The 13,702-nt window shown below is 37.0% G+C and overlaps 1 protein-coding gene across 14 annotated transcripts in view; it reads left to right on the forward strand.

Annotated features, from left to right (window-relative positions):
• Positions 1-372: 372 nt before the first annotated feature.
• Positions 373-13,702, forward strand: part of LOC108920485 (neuroligin-4, X-linked-like) — a 28,078-nt gene continuing 14,748 nt past the window's right edge. For 2 of the 14 annotated variants that reach the window (XM_029257980.1, XM_029257975.1), the window contains exons 1-4: positions 373-938; positions 2,364-2,366; positions 4,230-4,282; positions 8,266-8,418. In XM_029257980.1, coding sequence (XP_029113813.1) covers positions 460-938; positions 2,364-2,366; positions 4,230-4,282; positions 8,266-8,418 — 688 coding nt within the window. In that variant the 5' untranslated portion in view covers positions 373-459. Of the gene's footprint in view, positions 951-1,118; positions 1,121-1,618; positions 1,630-2,102; positions 2,106-2,230; positions 2,248-2,279; positions 2,307-2,363; positions 2,367-3,092; positions 3,119-3,858; positions 3,874-3,893; positions 3,899-4,224; positions 4,283-8,265; positions 8,419-13,702 lie in introns of all 14 variants that reach the window. The other 12 variants (XM_029257982.1, XM_029257981.1, XM_029257979.1 and 9 more) reach the window with 11 other exon arrangements.

Consider the following 13,702-nt stretch of genomic DNA (forward strand, 5'->3'; position numbering starts at 1 on the left):
TGGTTTTTGAATTGGACTGTAAGCTAAGTGCCACTTTATTGTAAATTGGTTGGCTGGGTAGGGTAAAATTTAGCCATTTGGGACCAGCAAGTCTGAAAAAAGGATTTGGGAAAACCCTAATGCACAGTATACAGTGCTGCCTGTTATTGATTATTTCCAACAACTTGTGGGGTGATCATTAATTGAAAGTCTGCTTTTCTTTATTCACAGAATTCTCAAGTGCTCTGGAGCTAGTCCAACGAGGTGGTTCTGCCAACAAAAACAAGCAAGGTTTCATTCTTTTCAGCTGTCAAGAAGTTTAAGGCTCTGGACAAGACCCATATTCTGAGATGGGATGCTCTGAGAGGGTCAGTCTAATTGGTGGACATTTTATGTGTCCATCCAACATCATAAGCTGAAGGTGTGGCTGTTGGGCTGTGCAAGAAGCATCTCATCCACCTAGTCATCCAGGAGTGGACCATGGCCAAGCCTGGGGGAATCGCGTGGCCACCGTTCATCTTCACCCCCATCTGCCTAATGCTGAATGTAAATCTCATCTTCTGGATCGCAGCACTGGCTGTTAGATTCACCATCATCAACTGCCAACAAGTACAACACACAATAGTCACTACAAATTACGGGAAGCTGCGTGGATTAAAAACTCCATTACCAAACGAAATCCTGGGACCAGTGGAACAGTACCTAGGCATCCCGTATGCATCTCCACCAACGGGGGAAAGGAGATTCCAGCCTCCAGAGCCTCCGTCCTCTTGGCCAGGCATCCGAAACGCTACACAGTTTGCACCCGTCTGTCCGCAGTACCTGGAAGACAGGTTTCTGCTCAACGACATGTTGCCCGTGTGGTTTACAGCCAATTTGGATACAGTCGTAACCTATGTGCAAGACCAAAATGAAGACTGTCTTTACTTAAATATCTACGTTCCAACAGAGGATGGTAGGTCTCGTGCTCAGCTCAATATATTTCTCTTTGCTTTTCCCTTCTATGTCCCATTTGAACCTCTTGAAAAAAGGCATAATATAAAACTTCTCATGGAAGTTCACTTAAAAATCTTTACAATGTAGTTTTTCTGGAGAGCGTTAGAATTTAGTCTAATTATAAAGCCATTAAAATGTTCAAGGGGTCTTCAAGTGTCTACTTAAACCGTGTGAAGTACAGTATTTTGTAATACTACATACTGCATACTTATATGTGCAAGAAAAAAATTTTAAAAATGGAACAAAGTTTCAAAACAGCTTTTTACAGTTGACAGTAAAAGAAATGCCTGTATTATCACATACATGAGCATAACCATTAACAAACTATTCACAGAGGTGTCTGCTGCTGTGTGGCAGAGCAGCAAAAAAAAAAGTTGACATCCATATTTGAAAGTAACCAATCTTAGAGCACTGCTGCTGAAAGACAGGATAGTTACAGTGCAATTGTTCGAAAGAACATTAAAATGAACAAGAAAACGGATTTTTTCTGGATGATACATTTCCACAGTATTAGCTAATACAATTTCCTTTACTCCCAGTGAAGACAATACCAATCATGTAAACACTGAGCCATTAAAGGCCCAATTCGCTCAGTAGCATGAACCTGACAGTTGAGTCCCAGGTGGAGCAGAAATGTAACTAGCCTTGAGCAAGGTAAATCAATTGCGCTGGTTGCATTTCAGCTGTATAAATGGGTCACAGGATGCACTAAAAAAAGAAAATAAATAAATATATATATGTATGCAATAATATAACTCACTCAGTACACAGGAAGCAAACAATTCCTAAATAACAATAACTGGGACAGTTTTATAAGGTCACTATGGGAACTGAATTGTTTATTTGGTTGGCCTCTGTGACTCCATGCTAAATATAGCTTTTTAACTGTTAGTGAATTCTAGATTAAAACAGAGAGTGAGAGATAATCTGATGATCTCAATCCCATGGCACAGACTGAGTCTGACTCTGATGAATGTTCTTGCTTAAGAATAACAGCTTTTTGCATCTCTTATGTCAGCGGTTCATTTTAATTAAGCTTACGCTAACCGGCATACTGAAGTATATAGTTAAAACCCTATTATTTTCACTTTAAAAATTTTCATTGACACCAAAATATCCCTCTGAAGTGGGCCAAAAAGATTTTAATTTTGTTTGCCATATGAATTGAAAGGAATGAAAAATATCTTACCAGCACATTATGTACCATTTTGCAGAGCTGCATATTCATGGAGGCATGGAGGCATTTCAGAATAAGTCTATTTAAAGAAAACAGTAGTTTTCTTATACAAAATTTTAGTTTAAAGTAAACTTAGCAAAAACAATGAGTCCTGGTAATATATACTGCTCATTATTTGCCAAAGTATTATTATGTTTCTTTATTCACTTAGTTTGTTTTTTGTTTGTTTTACATAATAGCACAAAATATATAAACATTTAAGTTAGAGTGACAGAATAAGACTTGTTATTTGTCTAATTGTACAAATAATTTTCCAGATATTAATAGTTAAATATACAATTATAATTAAAATATTTACTTTAATTAAATAAAGCGTATTTGCCTTCTTTTATGAAACTGCCTATGGTACACATATTCATAATATATGAAATTGTTCATATTGCATATTTTGTAGTAATTAACCAACATCTTAATGAAACTAAGATCAGTTTCTGCCATGTTTCCACAATGAGTGTGTATATACTGTATATATATATATATATATATATATATATATATATATATATATATATATATATATATATGAAGCTTGTTTATAGCTATAATTCCAGACAGTACAGCATCCTCTTCACCCGACATGACACTTGGTACACCCAGCCAGAATTCTCATGCTGACATAATGAGGTTTATCATATTCATACAGTCTCTTTGCAGCATAACTTATTAAAGTTAGTGGAGTTAACACAAAATTAATTCCTACCCTGCAACAGAAATTAATGTGATTATGTCTAGTAAAGAGTTATGGTTGGTGCCGTAACTCCAGATGGAAAAGCTGATATGGCTATATTTTTTGATGTTTAGGTGAATGTTCATTCATTGTTGATGGACAACTTAAAATGATATGCATTCAGATTGTGCATTGTAATAATGTGTGCCGAAGTATGCATTACCCTAGGCTGCAGGAAGGTGATTGTAACAAAAGGTCCGGTATTTTGTTTGGAAACTGTACATAGCTGAGGGTGGTGCGGTGCGTTTGGCGCGTGCCTGCTCTGCGGTGGGTCTGGGATTTGAGTCCCGCTTGGGGTGCCTTGCGATGGACTGGGTCCCATCCTGGGTGTGTCACCTCCCCTTCCTGCCTTCTGCCCTGTGCTGCCGGGTTAGGCTCCGGCTTGCTGTGACCCTGCTCGGGACAAGCAGTTTCAGACAGTGTGTATATATACCTAATAGTGTCTAGCAAATGCTCCTGTCATACAGAGCCCAATGTATTCTCCAAACACTTTTTGTGGTCAGCTGATCAGTGTGAGCATATTGATCCCTCACATGAACACATCAATGTGGATCCTCAAGAGACTGTAGTTAAGTACCAGGACATTGTGAACTAGATCCGCTAACTCAGTTCTGCAGATGAATGCCCCATCTGTGCTTTTGTGTCCAATTGCATATGAAAAGCAACCAATGGCAAAATCATAGTGTTTATTGCAGCTTCAGTTGTCCGGTGAGCATCTTCACATGAATTGGCCTGTCAGCTGTGTTAGGAACTGTCAAGTGCTCCTTGAAACATATGCCTGTAGGGCTATTAAGCTTTGCTTGTGACTTAATTAAATGTTTATTTGCTGAATCATCAAAAAAGAGTGTGTATGACACTTAAGAATCTGATTAGGCTTTTCCTGTTCACTTTAAGTGATGATGGTCATGGAATCCAGAAGTAATAGTAAAGAGCAGTTAATATCCAATCCAGAAGTAGGAGTAAAGAACAGTAAATATTAAAAAAGTCATGACGTGTCAATGAAAAACTCCATACATATATCTGTATTGAAGTTAGTCTGGGTTATCAACCAGTTTTGTGAAATTTTATCAAATGTTCTAAAATGAACTTCCTAAATATAATCTGTAGCATGAATTTTCCTCAGTGAACAGAGACTGAACGCATACGTATATATTAAAACAGCCCACTTTCACTCTTCGCCAAAGTCAGTTCAAATTAAATCAGAAACAAAATTTTCTTGCATTTTTTGCAATTTTTTAATGAAATATTTATTTATTTAAAATGTGTTTTCCCTTGTCAATCATAGGCGAGAACTCAGAGTCAAGACGATGATATAACCAGTTATGATGGTGGTGAAGATGAAGGTTTTTTTTTTTTTTTGAAAGAAAGCAAAAAGCCTGGTGCATGGAAGTAAACATCTTTTCTTCATTTTTGTGAATTAATTTGTTTTCGTGTTTTACTTTTTACTTTTAAGTGTATATTTGCGTGCACCTCTTGGATTCTTTATTTTTCAGACCACTTTCTTCTTTGGAGAAATTAGCATATAGATGAGTACTCTTCCTGTGTGAGTGTCAAAGGTTATATCTAAGTGTGTGTGAAGGGAGCAACGTAAATGCTGTTCAGAAATGAATTCACCCCCTTCCTTGTTCTACAGTCAAAACTTTGAATAGGATCCTTGCATGCATCTAATTATCTCTCCCTGTCAGAAACAGGAAAGAAAGCATGACTACAAACCCCTTAAGTATGTTGTTTTGATTTCTAGTTTATAATCTTATTTTTTGACATGAGAGTACCTCGTTCTCATGCATGAACATAATTGTGATAAATGTTTTAACAGCAATGTTATATCTGCCAGTCGATTTTTCCTGATCTCCTTTATTGCTTATATCTGCAAACTTACTGAATTAGATAATCACTTGCAACGACAAAATGACATGGTTTACACCAAAACACCCCCTGCGCAAACATTCATATTTTTTCATTTAGCTGATGCTTTTTCTACAAAGCCACTTAAAATGTTAACTTGTCCACAGTTATTTACCCATTTATACAGCTTGGGGGTTTTTGAACAATTGCGACTATGCTGCTTGAAGGTACTACAGCTGGAGATGGGATTCAAACCTGCAACCTTCAGCTCCACAGGTAGCAGCTGTAACCACTGTGCCACCAAGCCCCATTATCACACAGTTATTGTAACTGTACTGAAAAAGTTTGGTGTATTAGAATCTGTGACACATAAAGGTGAACTATGGCAAAGTTTAAGAATAACAGCCTTATTTCTCTAGGTTTGTCATTGTAGGCATTTGAATGTGGCCTACAGGAGAGTTTTGCACATTTTGGTGCAGATTGCACGTATTTGAGAATTAAATGGAAACAGTTACCAAGACAGCTTTTTTTCTACCTTAAAAAACCTTTAGGCTTTTGTGATGACAGGGACATTTTTTCAGTGACAGGTGAAGAAAGAGGAGATTTGACAGGTACAGGGAGGGCACAGCCTCCTGGCTGAAACATCTCCAAATCCAGAACAATCAGCTGACAAATTTCTCCAATGACCTGTCAGGGGAGGCACAGCTTCTGCAGACGTTCCTTCTTTAACTGGTTAAGGAAAGAAATCTGCCTCTATTAAATGGGGCAAGAGCCGAAACCTGAAGTATGGTTGAGGATGAGGACTGGGTGGCAGAAATGTTTCTCATTAAGAGATTTTTATATAATGATTAATTTTACGAAAATAAAGCACACAAAAGACTTGCACTACAGTACACTGTGGCACAGATGTGTTTTAGCCACAAAATTTGTACTATGCTGTAAGTGTTATAATACCGCACCAATTTATAATTTTTTTTTCCTTATTTTGTTCTCTTCCATGACAAGCAACAGTACAAGCTTGCGTTTTACATTTATATTTAATTATTTAGCAAATCCTTCCCTCAGAAACAAAGTACACACAGTTCAAACTACACAAAAATTCTTAAATATACTAGCTATTTAGAAAAACAATATTGCCTTTCTTCAACATTTTACATTTTATTAGTATTTTAATAATAAGAACTGTGTAATATTCTTGTCAGTTCCATGAGTCCAAATTGTATTCTCATGCATTGTTTCAGTAAAAAAAAAAAAAAAAAAAAGTAAACTTGACTGCAGAAACCCCTTAGTAATAGTCATGTATTTTGCCACCTATGCACATTCATTCCACATCAGTATAACCAGTTTTTTCATTACAATATACTATATGAGCAATAAACACATTTAATACAACAGACAAAAACCTAATTTGTAGTGCATCACATTGTAGGAATTTGTGTTCTTTATGTGTATTTAAGATAGTATATATAGTAAAGTATTTCTGTTATTTTTTACATGCGCAGACTGTAGGAACATCTGCAGTACAAGTGAATTACTCGGCTCCCGTGGGGTTAAAACTAAGCAATATAATTTGCTGCAGTGTCTATGAGCAGTGCAGCAGTAATCTTGCACTGCCTAGTTTTTCCCATTTAGCACAAGGAAATTCCCTGCACTATAATGTTTAGGAAAACACTTTAATGACAATCTAATTTCTTTAAGATATGGGCAATGACAATTGTGCTGGCTGGGCACAATTTTCATTTATAGCAAAGTTAAAAAAAGGGTTTACACAGAAGTATGATCATTAACTCTGATCCCAATATTCTCTGCTTGTGTTTAACACAAAAAGAAAGCATCTCCTAGCAGACATGACTTAGCGCTTGTTGCCTTGTGTAGTACAGCTGTGAATTTACTAACCTTTATTGCCTTTTTTCCAATACAGACTTCACTTTTTATGCAAACACTGAAGCAATGCTTTCAAATTAAGACAACAGTGAGAACATTTTTCATTATTATTTTCAATTCCAGGTGCTATTCAGTGACAGAAATGGAACAGTGGAAAATCGTCTCCCATGCTACTGCAGTAGATATTTGTGTGGGGAAGACAAAGCAAAGTCAGTCTTTCCGTGTTTTTAATAAATAATCAGGATCATTACAAAGATGATTTTTATCACCAAATGGACTTTACAGATTTACAGACATTAGTTTGTCACTGGAGGAATGGTGGTGTGAAGGGTTCAGCCAGTACCTGCTGTGTGGTGGGTTTAGGGTCCAAGTCCTGCTTGGGTTGTCTTGTGATGGGCTGGTGTCCCATCCTGGGTGTGTTCCCTCCCCCTTCAGCGTTGCACCCTGTGTTGCTGGGGTAGGCTCTTTCTTGCCGCGACCCTGCTTGGAACAATTGGTTGTTGATGATGGATGGAGCTTGTCAGCATCATGCCTTTTGGTCTAAGAGCTGTTCCAACAACTTGCGAGTTGTGGTCTCTCTCTGCTAGTAATGAAGTGTACTGGTTCTCTGAACTGAGAATCAGCTAAGAGCAGATCTCTACATGGATGACTATGTTATAAAACCGAGTACCCTACACTGTGTCACAGGCCTTCACAGTAGCATCCATTACCTGGATTTGAAAAAGGAAACTTTGCTTTAGAGCTGGAGCTAATGCTAGAGTGTAATGACGCTTTTTTGTAGACATTGATTTTTTATAATTTTTTGAGGTATCAGTCAAGTGAATAACGGCATAATGTTTTATGCTCAACCCTCTCCGGTTCTCCTCACTCAAAATTTGGCAAAGATAAATAGCCAGTCACAACCCATTTTTGTTTGGGGCAGGGGATTAGTGTTGCCTTTTTTGCAGATAGAGTTGTCTGGAGAAGACTATGTCTTCTGCCCAAAGTAGCTGCCTAAAATGAACCAGGATCTCCTCCTTTGAAACAGCCTCGAGCATTATTGATGCAGCATCATCTTCACCCCGTTCTGGGTCCCGAGCAAACATGCAGTTTTCAGCTGGCACACAATACCAGATGCAACGGCCCAACACTGCAGAAAACCGTGTCATGGACATGAATGTTCTGTATTATGCATAAAAAAGGTTTTTCAAGAGCAAACCACCCGATGTGTATTGCATTTATTTTTGTAATTTACTGTTCTTTAGATCTTAACAACAGTGCCCACATTTTAAACCTAGTGGGAATACTGCATTCTAAGTATGTTTACCTTTTGAATGCACGCATGAATTCGCTGGTGATGAGAGGTCATCTATCTTTTGCGGTCACATTTTTAGCTGAGCACTGATGTATGGACCTGTAAATTGAAAGAGTCGATAATTGTTCCAATATGCTCTTTCACTACAACAGTTTCATTCATAAATTATCGTTGTGTATACATATATTGTACGAATCACTCAGTAGTTCTGAATCCATGTCAAGAGATTCATACACTGAGTTAGATCATTATTAAAGTGTCGTTATGAAAGGAAATTATAATAATTTGTGATTTTCTTTGCAGACATTCATGATGAGAATGGCTTGAAGCCAGTCATGGTCTACATTCATGGTGGATCTTATATGGAAGGTACTGGGAACATGATTGACGGCAGTGTCCTGGCAAGCTACGGCAACGTTATTGTGGTCACAATCAACTACAGGTTAGGAGTTCTGGGTAAGTGCCTCATCTTCCAGCTTTTGGATCTCTTGTTGATGAATGATCTTGCTTGATCGGTTTTTTAAAATTCTGCCTTGAATCCTAAAAGGATTTAAAATTAAGTTTTCTATCCTTAAGTGCTTACAAATTAATTCCTTTTTGAGAGTATGAGTCACAGATTCATGACTCCACTGTTTCTATAATTCAGTCCTTGGAGTGTAATGTGAAGCCTTTAGAAGCTAAATGTACAGTTTACTGAAAGGAGCCAGAAGCAACATTTGCACAGCAGACCTCCTATAATTTTGTATTCAGTGTTAATCTCTGGAAACATGAAATGTAAGAAAGTAGGAAATGTCCTTCCATAGAAGTTACATTTCTTTGTTAAATGACACACCTACTTAAGAGCCATTGTAGAACAGGGATACTGCAGTTTAACACATACGTTAATGTTCGATTAGTGAGTAATTAATTTCAATCTCTAAATGCATTCCGAATGACTATATAATATGTCTGCTTTTATGACTAAATATGTGACCTGCAGTTATAATTTAAAATACTTTACTTTATGGAGGAGCAGTGCTAAGGAACTAAAGCACTTTCTCCCCGAAACCCAGACTTCTCTTCAATCGTCCATGGATGGTTTATCTTTATCAGTGATGAAAGACAAATTTTCACCTCTTTTACAACAATACTTGTCTCCTGAAATCCTGCAGTTTGTTTTATTTATTCTGAAATATTTCTAACAATACCACACAAAGAAAATAGTTACACCACTTTCATAGTGCTAACCAAATATTGCTTAGGGTATGAAAAAACAGTCTGTGTTCTCACTCACCAAATGTCTTAAAGCTTGCCGTTCGTTACAGGGCAAGTTTGTCTCCACCACTCTCTATATTTAGTTTTAGAAGCTGAGGGGGAAAGGTGTTCTGGAATACAGTATGTGCTTGTTAAATGTGAGGCATCTCTGCTCCCTGGAAACCCAATTTCTTAAGTTGTAAAAGATGCAGGCTCCTTGGCGTATCCTTTATAGTGTCTGATCAGTGCTCCACATTTACAGCATATGGATCTGAGTATTTGATATGCATAACACCACTACCCCCCAGTTTTTAAAGTGCAAAGATTTCCTTTTCATGAAAAAAGCAATAATCTTGACAGAGCATACTACAGTGTATCTTTGGGTTTTGCAGGTTATCTTTGGCCACATATTAGTGGCATGAAATTCAGATTTCTTTTAAAGATTTCCTATATAAACCTTATTTTTCTTTTTTAATTGCATCATTAAGATTGAGGTTTAAAATGAAAATCATTGGTAAATGTGTTTTCTCTTGAGCAAATTCATGAAAGAGCAGCACGCAGGAGGTGAAGCTAACGAAATGATAATGAGTAATATTCAATGATTGACATACTACGTTGGTCATTTAGTTTTTGGATTATGTTGTGCAATTTGCATTATTCAGTTCATATTTCCTTAGTTGTTCTCAATGTATGTATAACACCTGTGTGGCTCTGGATATACCTCATGTCTACTTTTTCATCTATTTCATAACATTTACATTTGCATTCACATTTATTCATTTAGCAGACGCTTTTCTCCAAAGCAATGTACATCTCATAGAAAATACAATTTGTGCATTACATTAGGAGAAAGAGAGACATAGCTGCAGACATGTGATTCTTAAGTACAGTTAGTTTGTTTCCTTCACCATACGCACCGACCTTCATCACACAAGTAGCTGCATAAAACTTTTTCCAAAATATTGCCAGTTCCTTCTCACCATCCTAGTAGTTTTTTCTTTTTTTTTTTAGACACATATACACCTTTACGTTACTTGCAGGAGTGGCTCTTTAAAGGATTGATCTGAGCATGAATGTTAGCAACAAATAAACTTCCCGTAATCACAATGAAGTACAGCGGCGATCCTCTAACATGAAATATAATATTTCATTAGTAATAATTAGAAATATAGACAATGTTTTTTCTTTTCATTCTTGATAAACGGATTTTAAATAGAGCATTGTGATATAGATCATATTCTCTTCTCTGAAATATGTCATATCATGAGTTTTCTACATTGTCTCGCCTTTGTTAATTAATTTCCATTACACGTGAAAAGAGCATTGCACTCCTCTTAGCCACTGTAGGATTGAGATAGCAGGCTGCTAACTAGACTGATTTATCTCTGGAACCCTTTGTTATCTTTAATGGACACACTGTGAAACAGTGGAGCCAAACAGGCTCTATGTGAAAGCGTTGGGTTCTTTGCATTGCGTATTTCATAGCTAAATATTTGTAGGTTCTTTTTTTAAATCTGGTCAGTTTAACTTTACAAAAATTGATAGGTATTACAACATGAATTTAAATGTTCATGCCATTACAACCCTCACCCCATTTAAACTACAAGAACTCAATCAATTTAAAATGTATCTAGGCCAAGATGACATTTTCTTAAGTTTAAGGTGTACATTGTTAACAAAACGGTTTTCAAAGAACTTAAGCTCAGTTTCACTACACAATACATAGTAAGAAAGCTGAACCTGGACCTTTTTTTAATGTTAAATATCTTGAAAAGGGAATGATGGACCTTAGAAGAATCTTAAAAAATTGAAGAGTAATAAATTGCTGTGCAATTAAAAATTGTGATGAACTGTGTAGGCCTAGCATATATGATTACAGCTTTCAAACCATATTGATAGGGCTCACATATTCATCATCATGTTCATCATTGTAACATGAAGGAAAGCAGCTGAGGCATGTAAACTGAAATCTGATAACTTTCAAAACACATGTAATCACTGCATTCACTTTTCGAGGTGACTTGTTTGTGTGAAAAGTTTGGATAAATGATGACAATAATGATTTTTGCAGCTTTTCTTTGTGCATTAAGGGTGGTGCAGCAGGCTTTGCCAGGTCCTGTTGTGTGGTGGGTCTGGGGTTCAAGTTCAAGTCCTGCTTGGGGTGTCGTGCAGTGGACTGGTGTCCAGTCTTGAGTGTGTCCCCTTGCTCTGGTTTGCCGTGGGCCAAGTGGTCCCGGACTGTGTTTGTGTGTTAGCTAGTTTGGTTGCTGTGCAGCTTCTTACCCTGCTGAAGTCTTTGTCGTCACCTGGAGTTGATCTTTAATACTTTGGAACCTTATTTAAAAGATGTACTGTAATACTGACTTGGAGTGGCATATGTTATTTACCCAAGCAAGCTGCATTCATGTGCACTCCACTTTAGCACACATCCCCTCTCTCTTTTTTCTTACATTTACAGTGTTAAATATTTCACATCTATCACACATGGTGATGATAATGATGATTGCGATGATAATGACAAGAAAACCACTGTCATCACTGTAATTCTCATAAAATGATTAAACGTTACATAAAAAAAGATTAAACAATTAAATAAAAGGTTAACAATGAAGCTTCTTAGATTTTGTTGAAGAAGGTGAGAAAAGACAAAATGATGAGACTAGAGGAGTTTGTTTTATGGTGGTATTTGAGCGCAGAGCTAGTTATCTGTTCCTGCACCTAACAGAAAACAGAAACCGTGTTGGAAAAATCCTCCTGTATGTCTAGAAGTTAAGAGAACTTTTGTTCACTGATCTTTCCTCTTAAAAATGTTTAATTTGTTCAATCTAGTATAAAAAAAATGCCCTACAATGACTCCCTGCTAACTGACAGATTGCCTGCTTACAATAAATTGTATCAGAGTGAGAACACACTGGTGATGTGGTGACAGCTCAGCGCAATGTGGTTTGCACGTCTCATGAGTGTAGTGCTAATATTTCCGTCAATACCAAAATTGAAGGGTTCTATGCAATCTTTTCTGGCCCTGTCCTTGGTTTTGAGTCGGAAACAGCCCTTTCCTGGTTGGACCCATCAACTATAGCAGTGCAATGTTTTGCTGGCTGAGGATAGCTGATGCTGGTAGAAGGGTGACACGGGGGCATTGATTTTATGCGACCTGTGAAATAAGGCAGAGATCATTAAGGTAGCTATGACAGATGGCTCACAACCCCCTTGCTGGTGATGGAGCTGGTAATTCGCTTACTTGCTTTCTTAAGAGGCAGCTTCTGTGTAAAGGAAGCCCAGAGCTCATATTTTAAACAACACACAGCTGATGATGTATTCATGATGTGTGGCGGCCTAACAGCAGGAAGACCCAGAACCCAGGGACAGCACCCTGATAGAATGATGCTTAATCATACATTAAATGCAAGTTTATTTTTACCCAGAATGTAGCAATAAAGGAGTGGAACATCTGCTCTTGCCATTTTCTGTGCAAAGGTTTTGACAAATAGGAGAAATGCATATATTGTTAGGGCTGTATACAGAAATAGTATGTCAGGTTTTTAAATTACACTTCTATTCATTTGACAGCTGCAGGCCATTTTTTCAGAAGAAAAATAAAGTTCTGTTTTATAAATAGTAACCTTACTAGAATTGAGTCGTATGTAAGTATATAGATATCAGCAAAAAGGTTCAAGTCAGTTTCGCATGCTTATTATTTTTTCAACAAAAATGTGTTTGGCTTGGTTTAATTTGCAGTTAGTGTATAAAAATACATCTTCTATGTAAATTATTTCTGGTGCATTTTAGGTATATATTGAATTACAAATGTTAGCTTCAACGTGCATAATTTTACTTGATAAGGTAAGCTTTGCAACACAAGCAACAAGCTGGCATTATGTGAGTAACATTAGAATAGCTAAGAATTACTACTTTCTACTTCAGTTCACAAATCTTGTTAGTCACATTCATTGAGCATATGCCTTACTTGCATGCATGTAATTTTAATCTATTGCACCACTGCTGAATCTGCTGTGGAGGTCCTTCCTAATCTGGTGCTATGTGTCATAATATCAAATAGTAAGTCAGCAAAAGTAGCTAAAAAATATATGCTTTACTAAGTTTATCTGGCAAAAAAAAAAAAAAAAAAAAAAAAAAACAGTCTGGCTACAGAATATTTACCTGACACATCTAGAGTTTGAGCAAAGCCACATAAATGAAACAGATGCACTGGAGAGATTATAGGCTTTCCAACAAATAGATTCAGGTCCAGATGGCATCTGGCCTGGAGAACCAATCTGATGGAAAAAATTCAAGGTCCATACCACCTAGCATTCTGCAGAAGTTTCTTAATATGGAATAAAAATCCAGATTAAGTGTAAATACCGTGAACAAGACATGCTGAGCTGGTCTTGCAAAGCCAAGGACATTTAACCTGGCTGAGTTACAGCTGTCAGGCCACACGTGGTAACCTAACTAAACAACATCAGCTGTAAGTGTGGATTCCCCACAGAAGACGTTAACAAAA

The sequence above is a fragment of the Scleropages formosus genome, chromosome 14 (genome assembly GCF_900964775.1).
Source record: "Scleropages formosus chromosome 14, fSclFor1.1, whole genome shotgun sequence".
In the NCBI taxonomy this organism is placed as follows: domain Eukaryota; kingdom Metazoa; phylum Chordata; class Actinopteri; order Osteoglossiformes; family Osteoglossidae; genus Scleropages; species Scleropages formosus.